At 46.4% G+C, this 22,583-nt stretch overlaps 1 protein-coding gene across 1 annotated transcript; it reads left to right on the top strand.

Annotated features, from left to right (window-relative positions):
- Positions 1 to 7,344: 7,344 nt before the first annotated feature.
- On the top strand, positions 7,345 to 14,649 carry LOC124017367. Its single transcript, XM_046332628.1, has 4 exons — positions 7,345 to 8,998; positions 9,655 to 9,728; positions 12,034 to 12,268; positions 12,689 to 14,649. Exons 1-4 carry the CDS (start codon positions 8,584 to 8,586, stop codon positions 14,512 to 14,514), a joined length of 2,550 nt encoding a protein of 849 aa, XP_046188584.1. The 5' UTR covers positions 7,345 to 8,583; the 3' UTR covers positions 14,515 to 14,649.
- Positions 14,650 to 22,583: the final 7,934 nt, after the last annotated feature.

The raw sequence follows: 22,583 nt of genomic DNA, 5'->3' as shown, positions 1-22,583 counted from the left end.
GGTGGACTGGGGACCCATCATACTACTACTGCTACCACGGTTAGGGACCCATCATACTACTACTCCCAGGGGTTAAGGACCCATCATACTACTACTGCTGCTACCACGGTTAGGGACCCATCATACTACTACTCCTAGGGACCCATCATTCTACTACTCCCAGGAGTTAGGGACTAACCATACTACTCACAGGGGTTAGGGACCCATCAAACTGCTAAGCCCAGGGGTTAGGGACCCATCATACTACTCCCAGGGGTTAGGGACCCATCATACTACTACTCCCAGGGGTTTGGGGCCCATCATTCTTCTTCCCATCATACTACTTCCATCATTCTTCACCCCATCATACTACTCCCCAAGGTTAGGGACCCATCATTCTTCGCCCCATCATACTACTCCCCAAGGTTAGGGACCCATCATACTACTACTGCTACCACGGTTAGGGACCCATCATACTACCACTTCTTGGGGTTAGGGACCCATTACACTACTACTCCCAGCGGTAAGGGACCCATCATACTACTACTACTACCACCACCTGTGGTTAGGGACCCATCATACTACTACTACTACCACCTGTGGTTAGGGACCCATCATACTATTACTGCTACCACCTGTGGTTAGGGACCCATCATACTACTACTACCACCACCACCACCTGTGGTTAGGGACCCATCATACTACTACCACCACCACCTGTGGTTAGGGACCCATTACACTACTACTCCCAGCGGTAAGGGACCCATCATACTACTACTACTACCACCACCTGTGGTTAGGGACCCATCATACTACTACTACTACCACCTGTGGTTAGGGACCCATCATACTATTACTGCTACCACCTGTGGTTAGGGACCCATCATACTACTACTACCACCACCACCACCTGTGGTTAGGGACCCATCATACTACTACCACCACCACCTGTGGTTAGGGACCCATTACACTACTACTCCCAGCGGTAAGGGACCCATCATACTACTACCACCACCACCTGTGGTTAGGGACCCATCATACTACTACTACTACCACCACCTGTGGTTAGGGACCCATCATACATACTACTACTACTACCACCACCACCACCACCACCTGTGGTTAGGGACCCATCATACATACTACTACTACCACCACCACCACCGGTGGTTAGGGACCCATCATACTACTACTACCACCACCACCACCTGTGGTTAGGGACCCATCATACTACTACCACCACCACCTGTGGTTAGGGACCCATCATACTACTACTACCACCACCACCTGTGGTTAGGGACCCATCATACTACTACTACCACCACCACCTGTGGTTAGGGACCCATCATTCTACTACTACCACCACCACCTGTGGTTAGGGACCCATCATACTACTACTACCACCACCACCTGTGGTTAGGGACCCATCATTCTACTACTACCACCACCACCTGTGGTTAGGGACCCATCATACTACTACCACCACCACCTGTGGTTAGGGACCCATCATACTACTACCACCTGTGGTTAGGGACCCATCATACTACTAATCAAATCAAATCAAATTTATTTATATAGCCCTTCGTACGTCAGCTGATATCTCAAAGTGCTGTACAGAAACCCAGCCTAAAACCCCAAACAGCAAACAATGCAGGTGTAAAAGCACGGTGGCTAGGAAAAACTCCCTAGAAAGGCCAAAACCTAGGAAGAAACCTAGAGAGGAACCGGGCTATGTGGGGTGGCCAGTCCTCTTCTGGCTGTGCCGGGTAGAGATTATAACAGAACATGACCAAGATGTTCAAATGTTCATAAATGACCAGCATGGTCAAATAATAATAAGGCAGAACAGTTGAAACTGGAGCAGCAGCACAGTCAGGTGGACTGGGGACAGCAAGGAGCCATCATGTCAGGTAGTCCTAGGGCTCAGGTCCTCCGAGAGAGAGAAAGAAAGAGAGAATTAGAGAGAGCATATGTGGGGTGGCCAGTCCTCTTCCGGCTGTGCCGGGTGGAGATTATAACAGAACGTGGCCAAGATGTTCAAATGTTCATAAATGACCAGCATGGTTGAATAATAGTAAGGCAGAACAGTTGAAACTGGAGCAGGAGCATGGCCAGGTGGACTGGGGACAGCAAGGAGTCCTCATGTCAGGTAGTCCTGGGACATGGTCCTAGGGCCCAGGCCAGTTGAAACTGGAGCAGCAGCATGGCCAGGTGGACTGGGGACAGCAAGGAGTCATCATGTCAGGTAGTCCTGGGGCATGGTTCTAGGGCTCAGGTCCTCCGAGAGAGAGAAAGAAAGAGAGAAGGAGAGAATTAGAGAACGCACACTTAGATTTACACAGGACACCGAATAGGACAGGAGAAGTACTCCAGATAAACAAACTGACCCTAGCCCCCCGACACATAAACTACTGCAGCATAAATACTGGAGGCTGAGACAGGAGGGGTCAGGAGACACTGTGGCCCCATCCGAGGACACCCCCGGACAGGGCCAAACAGGAAGGATATTACTACCACCACCACCTGTGGTTAGGGACCCATTACACTACTACTCCCAGCGGTAAGGGACCCATCATACTACTACTACCACCACCACCTGCGGTTAGGGACCCATCATACTACTACTACCACCACCACCTGCGGTTAGGGACCCATCATACTACTACTACCACCACCACCTGCGGTTAGGGACCCATCATACTACTACTACCACCACCACCTGCGGTTAGGGACCCATCATACTACTACCACCACCACCACCTGCGGTTAGGGACCCATCATACTACTACCACCACCACCTGCGGTTAGGGACCCATCATACTACTACCACCACCACCACCACCTGCGGTTAGGGACCCATCATACTACTACTACCACCACCACCTGCGGTTAGGGACCCATCATACTACTACCACCACCACCACCTGCGGTTAGGGACCCATCATACTACTACTACCACCACCACCTGCGGTTAGGGACCCATCATACTACTACTACCACCACCACCTGCGGTTAGGGACCCATCATACTACTACTACCACCACCACCTGCGGTTAGGGACCCATCATACTACTACTACCACCACCACCACCTGTGGTTAGGGACCCATCATACTACTACTACCACCACCACCTGCGGTTAGGGACCCATCATACTACTACCACCACCACCACCTGCGGTTAGGGACCCATCATACTACTACTACCACCACCACCTGCGGTTAGGGACCCATCATACTACTACTACCACCACCACCTGCGGTTAGGGACCCATCATACTACTACTACCACCACCACCTGCGGTTAGGGACCCATCATACTACTACTACTACCACCACCACCACCTGTGGTTAGGGACCCATCATACTACTACTACCACCACCACCTGTTGGGGTTAGGGACCCATTACACTACTACTCCCAGCGGTAAGGGACACATCATACTACTGCCAGCGTTAAACAACTATGGACTTTCATTGGATGCTGTTTTTAAATTCAAGCACACAAGCTAGGCATGAACATGAGTCTTTACATGGAGAATGAAGGTCTCAACTGCTTTGAGACAAAGTAACCATCCTTTGGAGACGAGACTGTCCAGATATACAGATTGAGTGGAAAGGCTCTAGCATGACACCATAATTGAGTTACTGTAATTTATACATGTTGTTCTACAAATTAAAAGAAGTGGAGTTTGATTGGACACACCCTAAGAAAACCGGCTACCAATATCAATCGGCGGTCCTTAAAATGGAACCAACAAGGGGAAAACAAAGAGGGGTTGACCCAGAAAAACTTGGAGGTGATACTTAAGGCAGAGGGAAAGCCTGCCACCTAGAAAAGCCTGCCACCTAGAAAAACCTGCCTCCTAGAAAAGCCTGCCAGCTAGAAAAACCTGCCTCCTAGAAAAGCCTGCCACCTAAAAAAACATGCCACCCAGAAAAACATGCCTCCTAGAAAAACTATTCACAAACCTTCATGAACAAGCACAAGACAGGGAATTTTTACGAGGATTAAATGTCAGGAATTGTGAAAAACTGAGTTTAAATGGTGTACAGTGGGGCAAAAAAGTATTTAGTCAGTCACCAATTGTGCAAGTTCTCCCACTTAAAATGATGAGAGAGGCCTGTCATTTTCATCATAGGTACACTTCAACTATGACAGACAAAATGAGAAAAAGAATCCAGAAAATCACATTGTAGGATTTTTAATGAATTTATTTGTAAATTATGGTGGAAAATAAGTATTTGGTCACCTACAAACAAGCAAGATTTCTGGCTCTCACAGACCTGTAACTTCTTCTTTAAGAGGCTCCTCTGTCCTCCACTCGTTACCTGTATTAATGGCACCTGTTTGAACTTGTATAAAAGACACCTGTCCACAACCTCAAACAGTCACACTCCAAACTCCACTATGGCTAAGACCAAAGAGCTGTTAAAGGACACCAGAAACAAAATTGTAGACCTGCACCTGGCTGGGAAGACTGAATCTGCAATAGGTAAGCAGCTTGGTTTGAAGAAATCAACTGTGGGAGCAATTATTAGGAAATGGAAGACATACAAGACCACTGATAATCTCCCTCGATCTGGGGCTCCACGCAAGATCTCACCCCGTTGGGTCAAAATGATCACAAGAACGGTGAGCAAAAATCCCAGAACCACACGGGGGGACCTAGGGAATGACCTGCAGAGAGCTGGGACCAAAGTAACAAAGCCTACCATCAGTAACACACTACGCCGCCAGGGACTCAAATCCTGCAGTGCCAGACGTGTCCCCCTGCTTAAGCCAGTACATGTCCAGGCCCGTCTGAAGTTTGCTAGAGAGCATTTGGATGATCCAGAAGAAGATTGGGAGAATGTCATATGGTCAGATGAAACCAAAATATAACTTTTTGGTAAAAACTCAACTCGTCATGTTTGGAGGACAAAGAATGCTGAGTTGCATCCAAAGAAGACCATACCTACTGTGAAGCATGGGGGTGGAAACATCATGCTTTGGGGCTGTTTTTCTGCGAAGGGACCAGGACGACTGATCCGTGTAAAGGAAAGAATGACTGGGGCCATGTATCGTGAGATTTTGAGTGAAAACCTCCTTCCATCAGCAAGGGCATTGAAGATGAAACGTGGCTGGGTCTTTCAGCATGACAATGATCCCAAACACACCGCCCGGGCAACGAAGGAGTGGCTTCGTAAGAAGCATTTCAAGGTCCTGAAGTGGCCTAGCCAGTCTCCAGATCTCAACCCCATAGAAAATCTTTGGAGGGAGTTGAAAGTCTGCGTTGCCCAGCAACAGCCCCAAAACATCACTGCTCTAGAGATCTGCATGGAGGAATGGGCCAAAATACCAGCAACAGTGTGTGAAAACCTTGTGAAGACTTACAGAAAACGTTTGACATCTGACATATACTGTACTCGATACCATCTACTGTATGCTGCTCTGTACCATCACTCATTCATATATCCTTATGTACATATTCCTTATCCCCTTACACTGTGTATAAGACAGTAGTTTTGGAATTGTTAGTTAGATTACTTGTTGGTTATCACTGCATTGTCGGAACTAGAAGCACAAGCATTTCGCTACACTCACATTAACATCTGCTAACCATGTGTATGTGACAAATAACATTTGATTTGATTGATTTGATTTGATTGCCAACAAAGGGTATATAATAAAGTATTGAGAGAAACTTTTGTTATTGACTAAATACTTATTTTCGACCATCATTGCAAATAAATTCATAAAAAATCCTACAATGTGATTTTCTGGATTTTTTTTCTAATTTTGTCTGTCATAGTTGAAGTGTACCTATGATGAAAATGACAGGCCTCTCATCTTTTTAGGTGGGAGAACTTGCACAATTGGTGGCTGACTAAATCATTTTTTGCCACACTTTATGTAAACTTCTGACTTCAACTGCATATGTGAGGGGACAACTTACAAATCTGAATAGCAACAATAAGGCAGAAAGGTGCGAAGGCACTGCCCCTTGCAGCATCATAACACTAGACCAGTGTCCTGTGGGAAATTAAGAGCCTTAATTACCACTAGAACAGATCCCAACGTCTTTCCAACCACAGTTGAATGTACACAAGTACATTTAGGGCATAATCTGACAGAGCAGTGATGTATACTTCGTCTCCATCACTTTATTGCATGCTGCATGTCATGCCTTGGATGTTGATAATGATGTTATGGTTATGCTATGGGACTCCCAGTCACGGCCAGATGTGATACAGGCTGGATTCGAACCAGGGACTGTAGTGACACAGACTATGCATTGCCTTAGACTCCTGCGCCACACGGGAGTCCATAGTGCATTAAAATGATTATTTTCATAGCTAGGTATTGCAACTGATTATGGGTCTGAGTTTTCATATTACAATAGTTTAACAAACCCAGTTACACAAAGGAAAAATCACACACGCAGCACTTTTGTTGCCCAAATGCTTTTCAATCTCACAAAAGTGTTCCTAACAGGCTTGCCAAGAATGTCCAGAATGGGCAGTTTTTGTCAACTGCTTTATCCACGGCAGGGTGGATAACAGTACAACAGTATCTATGGGCTTAAAAAGCCTAAATGAACAACGTTCGATCCCCGGGACCACCCATACGTAGAATGTATGCACACATGACTGTAAGTCGCTTTGGATAAAAGTGTCTGCTAAATGGCATATATTATTATTATTATTATTATGTTGATTATGTTTATACAGTCAGGTGCAGGGTTGAGGGCTTGGGTGGTTCACTCTGGCCTTACATCAAACAGTCAGTATGGATAATGACTTACCTAAACTACATACAACTGGAAGCATGTTACTCATTTGATTGTAAAGCCCATCATCCTTATAAGAAAGGGACTGATCTACATTCAATAATATAAAATTAAACCAATTACTGCCACTCCTGCCATTCCAGTTTGGGGGCACATATCCAGCCTACAACACGTTATGCATTCACATGAATAAACTTAGATGACAACATTGTGGGTGCATTTCTTAACATGTTTATATTTATAGCATGTTGCAGAAGAATGCCTGGTCGTTTTGTCCTCTGATCGCATTTCTCGGTCTGAATGCAAAAGAAGATTCATCTAATAATTTGCCTATGAATATGAATTCCCTACAGAGGCATTGGTTGATATAAGAGAAGTAGCGGAATTGATTATTGTATCAATTCTATTTCTCAGTAATCAATTTGACGGTGGGCAGTAAGTGAGGCAATACTGACGTCAACAACCTATCTTGATGCATGAAAAACACCCCCTGACTGACAGTTCTAATGGCCAATCGCATTGTCTATGGTCGGGGCTCTTTAAAGTGTCTACTAATAGGCATTGACTGAAGGAGGGGAAGATCCTGTGAGGGTGAGAAGGATGTTAGGTTGTCATGTGGTAACCAACAGAAGGTTATGAGTAAAAAAAAAAGAAGGATTATTTGATCATCTGACTTGTTTTGCGTAAAGGGAAGAGATATGGAATGAGTCGGATAGCACATACGGTTGTCTTGTGTTGATTTTAGAGACATTATTTTGACATTTTTAATATTTGTGGTGATCGGCGAAACACCTCGATTCACGAATTGGTCGTCCAACTCGCGATGCTGGACAGATCGCTGCATCATCATGTTGCTTCCGAGTTAGCGAAACAAATCACAAGTTACACCAGGGGAATAGTGAGTCGTCGTCATTTATCTACCCGACAATTGCAACTGTGAACAGAAAAGGATGGATACATCTGTTGATTTGGCTTGTTGGCACTTCGATGATACATTGTCGCGCCCAGTGATGTGAAATAAGAAGATAAATAGCTGGTTACATTGTATCACTTGTTTATGCTTGGGGTTGATGCGATATTTCTCATTTGTTATTGGGTGGGCGCTATTGTAATTAGCCAACCTCTTCATTATGCGTATTTGGGATAATGAAGAATCAAAATGCATTTTCTTTCAAATAAACTTTGCCACTGAAATATAGTCTATCCAGACCTACATTATAAAAATCTGGAATATAGTATTTACTTTTTTATTGGCTCCATCATCATCAAATAATAAATTGGATTTATCAAGGAAGTGCACGTTTAGTCTCTGTTGGCTTACCCCGGTTTGTGTAGGATATCCTTTGACTCTGGATGAGACAGCTCTGTTCGGGTTATGATCATGACCCGGGAATGTATGGATGATCGCCAAAGAAATGCTGACTTCATGGAAATATGCTGGTGACATTTCTCCTATTCAAACCAATCAGCTACATAGTTATTGTGCTGCAGACTGTTATTGGATACTTTTTGATTATAGTGGCTAAGCCTGCCACATTGTCTCAGTAAATGTTTTTAACCACGATGGAATGCAACATAAATAGATTCTCCAAATCGGTTGCCAATATGTTCATTTGAAAGTTTCATAGGTCTATTTCATCCTATGTTTTCCTGGCCCGTCTTTAATCTTTTGTTACTGTCCAACTGCTGTCACCGCATCCACGTGGAGTTGACAACACCTGACACTTGACAACTTTTGAGTCGAGGAAACTTGCAACCGTGACGTACAGACGGCTCCCTCTGCCGTAATCCCCAGAACGGTGCAAGGGGACATAGCTTTTGTTTTTGCTTTCGGATGGCGGAGAGGAAGAGGGATAGACACAATAAGGAAAAAGTAGCTTTACAGCAGATACAAAAAAGAAGTCCGGCTAAAATGGCCGGCCAATGCAACTATAAAACACAATACGAGAATGATGACACATTTTCTCCATCCAAATTACCCGACCGAGTGCGGAGGCTCGCGGGGGAGCCCGACGCCGCCCGTGCTCAGACGGGGCGTAAATCCTTGGGTTGCTCGCCAAACTTCGAATTGATTGACGGACTGCTGTACCGTAAGAAGTTGGAGAGAGGCTTCATCCATTACCGGGAGGTGCTTGACGAGGACCGACGGTTCGGGGCAATCGCCACTTTCCACCGGCGACGGCCAGGCACGCGCCACCACTCCCTGGAGGACACGTACAGATCTGTGGCCGAGAACTACTGGTGGGAGGGTGAGTGTGGACTCGTGGGATGGTTCGTTATTATCGATCTTCCGTGGCATTGATACACAGGACAATGATAAAAACCACTTGGGATGTTCCCCAAACTGGCCTATAGACCAAAATATGTCAGTATAATGTTATTGTGAGACTTGGTATAGGCTGTAACGTAAACACATCTAACGCTCTCTCTCTATTGTGGCTGACTTCCCCTATGTTGCTTCTCTGTAATCTAGTGTAAACAATGCATTTCTCTATTCTCATCACAAGTGCAGAGGCTTTAGACAGCGGTGTTATTATAATGGCCATTTGTCATTTACATTTTGAGTCATTTAGCAGATGCTCTTATCCAGGGCGATTTTCAGGCGCAATTAGGAGTAAGTTCCTTGCTCAAGGCCATGTCAACAGATTTTCCCCAACTATTCTGCTTGGAGATTCAAATCAGTGACCTTTTGGTTACTGGCCCAACACTCTTAACCCCAAGGCTACTTTTAGTCAGAAAGATCATGTTGAACTACATTGAAGAATGACTGGTCTTGTTTTGTTGTTCAAAAACATTAGGACACTTTTGGTGGTCAAACACTGCTTGTGTAATATGGTTTGTTTTGTGAATAAAATATTGTATATGATGATCATTGAAATAACATACATTATTGATTCATCCTCAGGGATGTATTTTCAGATCCGAGACTTTGTCCTGGGATGTCCAGAGTGCCTTGAGCAGAGGAACAAGAGACTTGAGGTAAGAGATGGAATAGTAGAACATCACGTGATCATCACCAGAGTATGTGAGCGGAGTTGGAGCGGAGCCTGCTCAATTTGACTGGAGCGTGGAGCGAGATTCCCAAAGGCTGGAGTGTCGCTGTTACAAATTCGCTCCAGTAGCGCTCACTTCATGAGCTCAGGGCATGCCTGGCCCAGCATGCATTTGTAATCTACTTGTGTGCTGCTTTAGCTACTGTCGTGGAGTTGGCTAAATATTATCATACAGAAACTGATAAAACGCACAGGTGCCAAATCAAGGTAACAAAGATGAGAACCAAGAGCAATTTTTATATTTAATTCTAAGTAAGTCACAGCCTATATGAGCAATTTACAGACTATAATGATTTAATACAATGTTGTTTAAATGCTGAGCGCTTTATGTAGCTACCAGCCTAGTGTCTCACTCATAAATGCTTCACAAGGTATTTCATTGTAGGCTATAGCATTGAAATAATATAGCCTAAGTAATTCATTTACATTCCTTCTTAGGCTCCCTGTCTGGCTCCTGACCTATTTAGAGTGTTTATATGCTGTTTAATATAACATATAGCCTATTTGAAATGATGAGTGCTTCTTACATTCACCTTGTCATGTTTATTAAAATAATTTTCATTGAAATCATGTGGTTTGGTTTCAATACCAAATGGAAGGTCCAGGTAGTCACAGAAATAGATGGGTGTTGGTTACATTGTGATTTCAATGAATGGAGTGAAAGGATGTGGAGTGAGGAGCGGTTGGAAAGGATGTGGAGTGAGGAGCGGTTGGAAAGGATGTGGAGTGAGGAGCGGTTGGAAAGGATGTGGAGTGAGGAGCGGTTGGAAAGGATGTGGAGTGAGGAGCGGTTGGAAAGGATGTGGAGTGAGGAGCGGTTGGAAAGGATGTGGAGTGAGGAGCGGTTGGAAAGGATGTGGAGTGAGGAGCGGTTGGAAAGGATGTGGAGTGAGGAGCGGTTGGAAAGGATGTGGAGTGAGGAGCGGTTGGAAAGGATGTGGAGTGAGGAGCGGTTGGAAAGGATGTGGAGTGAGGAGCGGTTGGAAAGGATGTGGAGTGAGGAGCGGTTGGAAAGGATGTGGAGTGAGGAGCGGTTGGAAAGGATGTGGAGTGAGGAGCGGTTGGAAAGGATGTGGAGTGAGGAGCGGTTGGAAAGGATGTGGAGTGAGGAGCGGTTGGAAAGGATGTGGAGTGCTGGAGTGAGGAGTGGTTGGAAAGGATGTGGAGTGAGGAGCGGTTGGAAAGGATGTGGAGTGAGGAGCGGTTGGAAAGGATGTGGAGTGCTGGAGTGAGGAGCGGTTGGAAAGGATGTGGAGTGAGGAGTGGTTGGAAAGGATGTGGAGTGAGGAGCGGTTGGAAAGGATGTGGAGTGAGGAGCGGTTGGAAAGGATGTGGAGTGAGGAGCGGTTGGAAAGGATGTGGAGTGCTGGAGTGAGGAGCGGTTGGAAAGGATGTGGAGTGAGGAGTGGTTGGAAAGGATGTGGAGTGAGGAGCGGTTGGAAAGGATGTGGAGTGAGGAGCGGTTGGAAAGGATGTGGAGTGAGGAGCGGTTGGAAAGGATGTGGAGTGAGGAGCGGTTGGAAAGGATGTGGAGTGAGGAGCGGTTGGAAAGGATGTGGAGTGAGGAGTGGTTGGAAAGGATGTGGAGTGAGGAGCGGTTGGAAAGGATGTGGAGTGAGGAGCGGTTGGAAAGGATGTGGAGTGCTGGAGTGAGGAGCGGTTGGAAAGGATGTGGAGTGCTGGAGTGAGGAGCGGTTGGAAAGGATGTGGAGTGCTGGAGTGAGGAGCGGTTGGAAAGAATGTGGAGTGCTGGAGTGAGGAGCGGTTGGAAAGGATGTGGAGTGCTGGAGTGAGGAGCGGTTGGAAAGGATGTGGAGTGAGGAGCGGTTGGAAAGGATGTGGAGTGCTGGAGTGAGGAGCGGTTGGAAAGGATGTGGAGTGCTGGAGTGAGGAGCGGTTGGAAAGGATGTGGAGTGCTGGAGTGAGGAGCGGTTGGAAAGGATGTGGAGTGCTGGAGTGAGGAGCGGTTGGAAAGGATGTGGAGTGCTGGAGTGCTGGAGTGAGGAGCGGTTGGAAAGGATGTGGAGTGCTGGAGCGAGGAGCGGAATTTCCGACTGCTCAACTCTACTCACATTCTCTGGACAGCACTGATACTGAATCGTGATGTTCTCTCACTCACATGTTCAATAATTTCATACTTCTGTCTCTCACGTTCTCTTTTCTTCAATCGCGTTCTCACAATTATTGGTGTCTCTTTTCCTCCTCTTGTTCATGCTAACTCTCTCCAACAGAAGGGTGTGGGCGAGAGCCGTCTCTCTCAGACAATGATGTCACACAGCCGTGACGTGTTGAATAAGCTGAGGAGCCAGCGGGAGGCTGGACTGTTCTGTGACATCACTCTGAGGACAGACGGACGCTCTTACTCTGCCCACAAGGCAGTGCTGGTGGCAGTGAGCGAGTACTTCCAGGAAGTATTCACTGAGATGGACTCCGCCCCTAGCGCCAGGTCTGACATCGATCTCACAGGTATGAAACGGTCACACACACACACGCCTCTCTGAACTGGGTTGTTTCTTTATCCATCTGTTTCTTTATCTTCTATCTGCTCTGCTCTCTCATTTTGAGAATGCTCATGTTGTTTTGGCATGGACATGACGACTACTCTGAAATGAACTCCACACCACTTTCTACCTCACTTTCTTTTCCACTTTTCCACTCCATCATGTTGGGCCTCTCCCTCCACAGTTTCGTTATCTCTCTGATCTTCTCAGTATCTGTTTTTGGGGCTAGGGCTGATGTTTGTGCCTATATTTATTCTCTCTTAATCTTTCTCGCTCTCTCTCTTTCTTTCCCGCTCTCTTTCTCACTCTCTCAGATAAAAATTCAATCTCTCAACTTTTTAGCTTTCACTTCCTGTCTAATCACCTCCCTCTCCCTGCCCTGTAGGTTTCAGTGAGTCTAGCCTGGTGTCTCTGCTGGACTTCTCCTACTCCTCTACTCTGTGTGTGTCTGAGGAGGACCTATCAGAGGTCAGCACTATGGCCCGTCATCTGGGCATGTGGCCTGCCGTGGAGGCCTGCATGGCCCTCCAGAAGGAGCAGGCAGACCACACCTCCCGCTACCCCAACACGGAGCACTCTGCCCTGGGCTTCCCATCGCAGTGCCCTGGGTCTCCCATGGAGCTCCGCCACCACCAGAATGACAGGAAGAAGGGATTGGCTGGAGAGGGCAGGGAGAGGGTTTCTGGGGGAAGAGTGGTGAGGGGTTTGGGTGATGGCTTCAGACTGATTCTGGATCAGTCCGATGAGTCGGGGGAGGGGAGCCCCACCAGACGGTCGCCCCGTCGCCCCCTCAGACCCAGCGCCCACCCTCCAGGGCGGAACGGACTCCCCCTCAGCCCCATGCACAGGATGAAGCTCATGGACTTCAAATCCCCCTCCTGTAAAATAACCTCTTCCCCCCGAAAAAATGTCCCCTCCAACCCCCGCTCCCAAAATGTCCCCTCTTCCTCCTTGCCCCACACATGTACCCGTCTCCTCCGCTCCACTCCCGGGGCCGCCAAGGAGGTCCAGAGTATGCTGCCCAGGACAGAGAGCCCTCCTCAGGGCCGAAAGCCACCCCCAGTCCCCTGTCCTGCCTCCACCTCCTCCAGACAGAGGACTTGCTCTGAGGCCAACATAGTGAGGGTGGAGGAGGAAGATGAGAAAGATAATTTCAGAGCGCTGGAGAAGTACCGGCTGATGAGCGTGCTCGGGTTACAGAGGACGTCCCTCCTCCCCAGACCGGAGGATCTGATTGGCTGGAGGCAGAAGAAACGGCTCCGGAAGCTGAAAGTCAATAACTATTCGCTGACTAAGCGGAGGAAACCCCGCCCCCAGGGGTTGGGGGGGCTGGTGTTTGGGGGGCTGCCCCTGTCCCTCCCTCTCTGCACCCCTGCCAATGCCCACTTCTTGAACAGGATCATAAAGAAGGAGCCTGTGTATCCAATCAGCATGGAGGACAGGAGACTGAAGAGATCCAGACAGCCCCGTCCTTTTCCACCCAGTGACAGGAGCATGCGCAGTAAAGTGGCATTACCGGACCTGCTGCAGCCCGTGTCCAGGCCGGCCTACGGCGGCAGGGATCTCAGGCATTCTGTCAGGGGTGAAGAAGTCAGCCATCCCCCTCCGCACCTCCCGGCCCGCTCTGGGAATGCCAGAGTTCCAAATACCAAGAGGAACATCTCTGCTCTCGGGATCAAACCGGAACATGCTGACTACGCCATCTCAGCCCTGCAACTCCCCTCACATGGCCAACGCCCAAACACACACATCCCCCCTTCCAGGGCCCACCCCAGGAACAAGGTTACCATGGAGACTGTCAGGGTGCTCCGCTACAACAGCGGGCGTCTGTTGGCCAAAGCCAAAGCCAAGCCGGAGCGGAGTGGCATGAAAGAGGCTGGGAGAGCCCAGCATAAGCCCAGAGAGAAGAGCAGGAGGACAGGGTGCAACCAGGGAGCAAGGGGGGTAATGGAGAGAGGGCCTGGAGCTCTGAGCAGAAGGAAAAACAGCAGCATCCTCAGCCCTGACAATGTCCCTCCTCCCCTCCATAGCCATCCTCTGTACAGGGTCATCAAGGAGGAACCAGCAGACCCTCTACCCGTGGTGGGGCCTTTCCCCGAGTCGCCCTCCCCAGAGCTGGGTAAGAGGCAGATCAAGCCCCCTGTCAAGCTTCTAGATCCAGGCTTCCTCTTCAGCTTCTGCCGGCCGCCGGAGGGCCCATGGTGGGGGTGAAGAGGGAGGAGGAGAGTGTGGATATCTGCCTAACACGATCTGTCTCGAGGGGGGAGAGGTTAGGTCCCGGACAGGGCCCGGACAGGGTCCTGAGGGCCAGAGGAGGTCCCCCCACTTTGCCCATGGTGAAGAAGGAGCGAGAGGAGAAGAGTGTGAACCAAAGTCAAACCAAGAGGCAGGGGCCACCAAGGGCTGTCAACATTCACCAACACAAGGCCCCCCACCTGGTTAGAGCCAAAGGGTCAAAGGGTGCACACACAGCACGGGACATACCAAAGGTACACAGTATAACTGTTCTTGCACATTCTCTCCTATTATTTGGGACGAGTTTCAAGTGGGCTGCTGCTGTTCTCAGTCCTCATCTTATTTCTGTCAACTTCACTAACAAGAAAACACAAGGTACTGTAGAAGAAAGAAATATCATAGGTCTACTGAAGGACTCACCTGGCCAATTCTCTGAAATCAGTTCAGATCAAGGGAAGGAGGCAAGGAAATGAAGCCAGTTTGAAACTATTGATATGCAGCCATGCTTACCTCCACAGTTCTCTTGAGGATTTTAGGAGAGGAGTGGTAGAGGGGAGGTCAGGGGTGGGTGGAGTTAACCGTTATCTTGCCATAACACCATTTATCAGACTGAGGATTCAGTCAGGGGTCAAATGGCTGAACCAATCCTAGTCTGAGGGAAAAGGGGGTCTAATCATCAGTCACACTGTTGGTTTTCTTTGGTAACTAACGGGAGCATTGCTTTCACACGGTTAAAAATGTTGACACTACTTTAATGCTCTCTTAGATTACGTTGAGAAATGTCGGATCTGGGCTAAGGATACATGCTTCCTACTTTTGGAGACTAAATTGAGTTGGATATCATTCCATATCGATTGCTCCGCCGACACATACATATCATCAAGCTACAATATGTAATGACCATGTAACTGGGTGCTTGTACAGCAAAAAAAAGAGCACAAAGACATCTAAAGAAGTCCATGTGTGTTCTGTTGTAAAATGTGTTTTAATGTTAATTTTTTTTAGTTATGTTATCTAACAGAATGGACTCTTCCCCCTCTCTCTCCACAGAAGCAAGCTAAGCCCCTCCACCTGCCGAGCCGAGGCCCCGCCCTGGTGGACTCGATCTACCGTGCGCGGCTCAAGCAACTGCGGAGTCCTCGCAGTCAGGCCCCCAAGGCCAAGTCATCCCACGTCTGCCTGCAGTGCCGGGCCTCCTACAAGGACTGTACCAGCCTCCTCATGCACCGCATCAGGCACATCGAGGGCAAGCACTGGCCCTGCCCTGTATGTACTGCAACTGGAAACCAAACTACTACTTTCTTTCTCCTACCCCTCCCTACCCCCTCACCTCTTTCCTACCCCCCCACCCCTTTCCTACCCCCCACCCATGCTACTACCCCCACCCCTCCCCTAAACTCCTGCCCCTAGCCTCCTCATTCCTCACCTCTTTCCTATCTGCTGGTATTGAACCACCCCCCCTCCCCTCGCTGCCTGGCCTGTAACTATGAACTGATATGGTATTGAACACCCTCCCCCTCCTCCCCGCCTGGCCTGTAACTATGAACTGGTCTGGTATTGAACACCCCCTGCCTGGCCATGAACTATGAACTAATATGGTATTGAACCCCCCCCCCTCCCCGCCTGGCCTGTAACTATGAACTGGTCTGGTATTGAACTATGAACTGATATGGTATTGAACCCCTCCCCGCCTGGCCTGTAACTATGAACTGGACTGGTATTGAACACCCCCTCCCCCCCCTGCCTGGCCATGAACTATGAACTGATATGGTATTGAACACCCCCCTCTCTGTGTTTTGTAGCTGTGCAGTAAGACGTTCTTCAGGATGAGGAATGTGAAGAGCCACATCCGGACCCATGACCAAAGGCTGTATAAGTGTCGCAGCTGTATTGCTGCATCCTGAGAGCTGACTGGGGAGGGAGAGAGGTGAGTGTCCCACTTAAGGGCAAGACAAACCATAACAAACGTCGGCCGTGCTCAGTACGCAGTGCTCAGTGCTCAGTGCTCAGTGTTCAGTGCTCAGTGCGTAGTGCTCAGTGCGTAGTGCTCAGTGCGTAGTGCTCAGTGCTCAGTGCTCAGTGCTCAGTGCTCAGTGCTCAGTGCTCACCTGTTGGTGTCGATTCAACATGTAGAATAGTCGGGAAATGAACACAAAATGGCAGCTGATGTTCTGTAGTCGGAGGTGACATGACGGCCACCCGCTGCTTTTAACTGTTCCACTGGGTGGTTGTTTTGTCCTTTAAGTAAGTGTACAGTATGTCAGCACTGCTCCTATCAGTGAAGTTAGCCTTTTATGATTGAATTCCTGTCCTTTGTGCGTTGTCGGACTAACTCTCCAGTTCCCTAACTGTCCTGTTTCTGTTTTTAGGGTTGAGGCTGTCTATTGACTGACGTGATGAAGAGAGTAGAGCACATTGTTGAACTGCAAGCTTGTACATGCAATGCGTCCATCACATCCAAGCACAAGGCTCCCAGGAAAGATGTAATTACTATGACGTTGATTATTGTTATTTAAATAACCAAACTTAAATTCTTGTTTGCGTTTTCAGTAGCTACAGGGGTTTCAACTTGAACTTTACACTCAGGGGGTGGGGCAACTGTGGAGTCACTGTATTTAAATGGTTGACAACGTCACAGTTTATGTAAATGAGAAATGTGTAGAATGGAAATGACAGAAATATATTATGACAATGATAATTATTACCACTATTGTTATTTCTATCATTATTTTTCTATGTATAGACTGAATCTTTGAGTGCACTTATACACGATATCACCAAAAGTATGTGGACACCCCTTCAAATTGGTGGATTTGGTTATTTCAGCCACACCCGTTGCTAACAGGTATATAAAATCGAGCACCCAGCCATGCAATCTCCATAGACAAATCAAATGTTATTGGTCACATACACATGGTTAGCAGATGTTATTGCAGGTGCAGTGAAATGCTTGTGCTTCTAGATCCGACAATGCAACAATATCAACAAGTAATCTAACAATAAAAAAACTAAATATTGCATAGATTCGTAAGGACTAGAAGCGAGGTGACCCACTCTGTCGGTGCCATCTTGCTAAACGTGGCACTGTCATAGGATGTCATCTTTCCAACAAGTCAGTTTCTGCCCTGCTAGAGCTGCCCCAGTCAACTGTAAGTGCAGTTATTGTGAAGTGGAAACGTCTAGGAGCAACAATGGCTCATCCGTGAAGTAGTCTGCCACACAAGCTTACAGAATGTGACCGCTGAAGCACGTCAACACAAGAACTGTTCGTCAGGAGCTTCAAGAAATGGGTCTCCATGGCCGAGCAGCCGCACACAAGCCTAAGATCACCATATGCAATGCCAAGTGTCGTCTGGAGTGGTGTAAGGTTTGCCGACATTTGACTCTGGAGCAGTGGAAATATGTTCTCTATAGATTTTATTTTTATTTCACTAGGCAAGTCAGTTAAGAAAATATTCTTATTTACAATAACGGCCTAGGAACAGTGAGTTAACTGCCTTGTTCAGGGGCAGAACGACAAATCTTTACCTTGTCAGTTTGGGGATTCAGTCTAGCGACCTTTAGTTTACTGGCCCAACGCTCTAACCACTAGGCTACCTGCTGCCCCAGATGGTGAATCACGCTTCACAATTTGGCAGTCCAACGGACCAATCTGGGTTTGGGGGATGCCAGGAGAACGCTTCCTGCCCGAATGCATAGTGCCAACTGTAAAGTTTGGTGGTGGAGGAATAATGGTCTGGTGCTGTTTGTCATGGTTCGGACTAGGCCCCTTGGTTCCAGTGAAGGGAAATGTTACTACAGCATACAATGACATTCTAGACGATTCTGTGCTTCCAACTTTGTGGCAACAGTTTGGGGAAGGCCCTTTCCTGTTTCAGCATGCCAATGCCCCCTTGTACAAAGCGAGGTCCATACAGAAATGGTTTGTTGAGATCGGTGTGGAAAACTGGCCTGCACAGAGACCTGACCTCAACCCCATCGAACACCTTTGGGATGATTTAGAACACTGACTGCGAGCCTGGTCTAATCGCCCAACATCAGTGCCCGATCTCACTAATGCACTTGTGGCTGAATGGAAGCAAGTTCCTGCAGCAATGTTCCAACATCTATTCGAAAGCGTTCCCAGAAGAGTGAAGGCTGTTATAGCAGCAAAGGGAGGACAAACTCCATATTAATGCCCACGGTTTTGGAATGAGATGTTCGACGAGCAGGTGTCCACATACCTTTGGTCATGTAGTGTACCATAGCTTTGTTGTAAACCTAAGATTCAGTACATTGATGTAACGGAGGGGTAGCCGGAGAGTAGACGAGGCCCAGATTTGAAAACTTGAAAGTTCACAGGGGTGGAGATGGAGTGTCTGTTAAAAACGAGGAGGTATGTTGGGTTTCTTCTACTGTCTTTGGTGTTTAGAGATGAGTTGACTGGTGTTTTGTCTATGTATCGGTTCTCTATTCTCACCTTCAGTTTGGGAAAGGGGGTTGGGAGGGGGGAATAGGCCCAATCACTAAAGGACCCCTACACCCTATGCACTTGGTGAGATTGGAGAGGATTTGATTGATAGAAGCAATATGGAGAAACTTCCCTGTAGCAGATAAAAGGACAAGGTATTACCATATTGCTTACACCTGTCAAATCCACTCAGTTCTCCACAAGTGCATAGGGTCTAGGGATCTATTTGGGATTGGGCCCATGAGTTGGCTAGTTGGGGGTAAGGGTCTGTTTCCTCCCGTTGTCTTTTCCAATGATGCCTATCTATCTATGAAAGGGAAAACTGTCAGGTCTAAATGTGAATCTCTAAAATGTGTAATCAACATTACTGTCTCAATACTGATTTTTTTTAAACAAGGCTGTTTGGCCTTTTTTATATATAAGAACCTCCTTCATACTCAATGCAATGCGTGCACATACTATGGAGACATTGAATAGGTTCAGAATTTGATTTTAAAAGTCAGATAATTCAGACGCTCTCCGTTTGGTTATCTATAAAAAGAATTATGTGAAATAAATTGTTGCCTTTAAAATGTTTGCCTTTCTTGTTTGAAATTCTAATCGTTTTCACATATTTGATTATCTCTTTGTATTATCTTGGAACTATACAGTTTAATTCTTGAGCAATGCATGTTTGATAAATGCATCAGCTTGGACATATATATTCAAAACCTTAGGCATTCACTACGATAAACATAGTATTATGAGTGTTCTACTTATTTTAGGCACATCATCATGGTCTTACTGACCATACAGTATTTCCTCTGCTAATCTAAAGAGTTAGGAGGAGCGAAGAATGGCTGGAATTCACCAGCTACTTGTCGCTAATCCATTTAGTGCCCACACAGCATATAGACAGCATCGGCTTCTCAATAAAACATAATGTCACAGACGTATTCATAGATACTGTATGTAACCATGACTCATGTAACACCAAGGACATTACCAAACAGTACTTAATATACCACATGATGGCAGCCAATACTAGGTAGTGAGAATTGGCCGGTGGTGATGTGGGTACATCCTCAAAATGACTAAGGGCTCAATTCAGTCTGTATTGTTGAAGCATTACAGGTTGCTCAATAGAAATGTAAAGGTTATTTCCGATTGAGCCGACATGTGCCGCGTTTACCGTGAACGCAGTCTTTGCTAACTCATGTTAGCGGAGTCTGCATTCACGGTTAACACTCGCTAACCCGCGTTCGAGGAGACTGCAGTCATAGTGAACTCTGCACATGTTGGTCCAATCGGCGATTGTCTTTAAATTTCAATCACGCTGTAATGATGACCTTCCGCAATACGGATTGCAAAGAGCCGTAAATCAGTGGTGACTTTTTCAGCGGGGTCCCCATTTTTTCCCCCGAGAATTTCTCCCGAACCTACCCCACCACACCCCAAATCTAATGACACAACCTTAAAATCAGTAGATGTATATTTCTAAATCAACAAATAACCTTCAATTTATTGCATTTTAATTTCTTATCAAAATGAAAAGAAACCAATAAATAAAGTTTCTCAATCAAATTACATTTTTCCAAATGATCTTTCTCAAAAAATTTCCGCGACCCCACTGCAGTTCACCCAACCCCGACTGCATCTTCTACAATCTTCTAAATGGCCCCTGTAGGTCTGAATGGTTTGGATAGTTGTATGTGTCAGTTATATGGTCGTAGCTAATAGACAACATACTTACACCAACCCAAGATCTAAAAGGGCCCCTTGTCGAAGGGCCATCAAGAAGTGTCTACAGCTAAGAAGTTACTTCAGACTGGCTATCAGACAGTATCAGTAACATCGTCAGCCATCACTAATTGGATATGAGTGAGTAGTTTATGTGTGTTATGTAAACAGCATTGGATGTTTATGAACATATTCACCACCATCATCGTGTTGCAGCCATACCAGGGAAGGGACAGCATAGCGTGCAAAACTGTTTAAAAAATGGTTAGTTCATTTCCTCTTGATGACAGCCCATCACACTTTACTATTGTCCAAGGCACTATACTCTTAAGGATACAAAATATGCTCCTTCCATGACATAGACTGACCAGGTGAAAGCTATGATCCCTTATTGATGTCACCTGTTAAATCAATTTCAATCAGTGTAGATGAAAGGGAGGAGACAGGTTAAATAAGGATTTTTAAGCATTGATACAATTGAGACTTGGATTGTGTATCTGTGCCATTCAGAGGGTGAATGGGCAAGACAAAATATTTAAGTGACTTTGAACGGAGTATGGTAGGTGACAGGCACACTGGTTTGTGCCAAGAACTGCAACGCTGCTGGTTTTCATGCTCAACAGTTTCCTGTGTGTATCAAGAATTGTCTACCACCCAAAGGACATCCAGCCAACTTGACAAATCTGTGAAAAGCATTTGTGTTTGCATTTATTATGGAACCCCTTTAGTCCCATTAGCTCCTCCTGGGCCCAACAAAAATGAAGGCAGTAACATACATTATAATTAAAAAATTAACATTAAAATACAATTTACAACAGATTTCACAATACATTGTGTGTTTCCTCCATCCACTACTCTACTGCTGTACACTATCCAGGTGTACATGTGTGTTTATTGTGTATGTTATTTGTTTGTATGTGTGTGTTTGTACCTCTGTGTGTGACTCTTCACAGGCCTCGCTGTTCCATAATATGTATTTTTATAGTTTTAAAAGTCATACTGCTTGTATGACTTACTTGATGTGGAATAGAGTTCCATGTAGCCATGGCTCCAGTTGTGCAAAGTACTTAAGTAAAAAATACTTGAAAGTACAACTTAAGTAGTTTTTTAGGGTATCTGTACTTTACTATTTATATATTTGTTTTACTTTTACTTCACTATATTCCTAAAAAGAATAATGTACTTTTTACTTCATACATTTTCCCTGATACCCAAAAGTAATTACATTACATTCTGAATGCTTAGCAGGACAGGAAAATGGTCCAATTCACACACTTATCAAGAGAACATCTCTAGTCATCCCTACTGCCTCTGATCTGGCAGACTCTTTCCTTTTACTCAAGCATGACAATTGGGTACTTTTTACACCACTGCATGACTCTATGTTGTACTGTGTACCTCCCATAATCTGTTCTGAACTTGGGAACTGTGAATAGACCTCTGGTGGCATGTCTTGTGGGATATGCATGGTTGTCTGAGCTGTGTGCTATTAGTTTAAACAGACAGTTCAGTGCATTCAACATGTCAATACTTCTCGTAAGTACAAGTAGTGATGAAGTCAATCTCTCCTCTACTTTGAGCCATGAGAGATTGACATGTCCTGCATATTACTAATGTTAACTCTACGTGTACATTTAAGGGCCAGCCATGCTTCCTTATTCTGGGCCAGTTGTAATACACGACTGGGCAGCTCTTTGTTAAGTGTAGCAGTGTTTTCACTCACTGCAGTAGCTGATGTGTATAGTGTGGAGTCATCCGCATACATAGACACATGGACACATTGGAGTCAACATGGGCCATCATTCTTATGGAACACAGGAGGTTGGTGGCACCTTAATTGGGGTGAACGGACTCGTTCTACTGACTGGAGCAGAAT

This window comes from Oncorhynchus gorbuscha, unplaced genomic scaffold (genome assembly GCF_021184085.1).
Source record: "Oncorhynchus gorbuscha isolate QuinsamMale2020 ecotype Even-year unplaced genomic scaffold, OgorEven_v1.0 Un_scaffold_203:::fragment_2:::debris, whole genome shotgun sequence".
Classification (NCBI taxonomy): domain Eukaryota; kingdom Metazoa; phylum Chordata; class Actinopteri; order Salmoniformes; family Salmonidae; genus Oncorhynchus; species Oncorhynchus gorbuscha.
This window is presented reverse-complemented; position numbering and strand designations above follow the sequence as displayed.

What these genes read in the sequence shown, in the direction of transcription:
- LOC124017367 (XM_046332628.1), top strand. Translation starts at nt 8,584, where the DNA reads ATGGCGGAGAGGAAGAGGGATAGACACAATAAGGAAAAAGTAGCTTTA. An exon ending in CGAGAACTACTGGTGGGAGG is followed by an intron (nt 8,999 to 9,654) that starts GTGAGTGTGGAC and finishes ATTCATCCTCAG; the next exon opens with GGATGTATTTTCAGATCCGA. An exon ending in GTCTGACATCGATCTCACAG is followed by an intron (nt 12,269 to 12,688) that starts GTATGAAACGGT and finishes CCTGCCCTGTAG; the next exon opens with GTTTCAGTGAGTCTAGCCTG.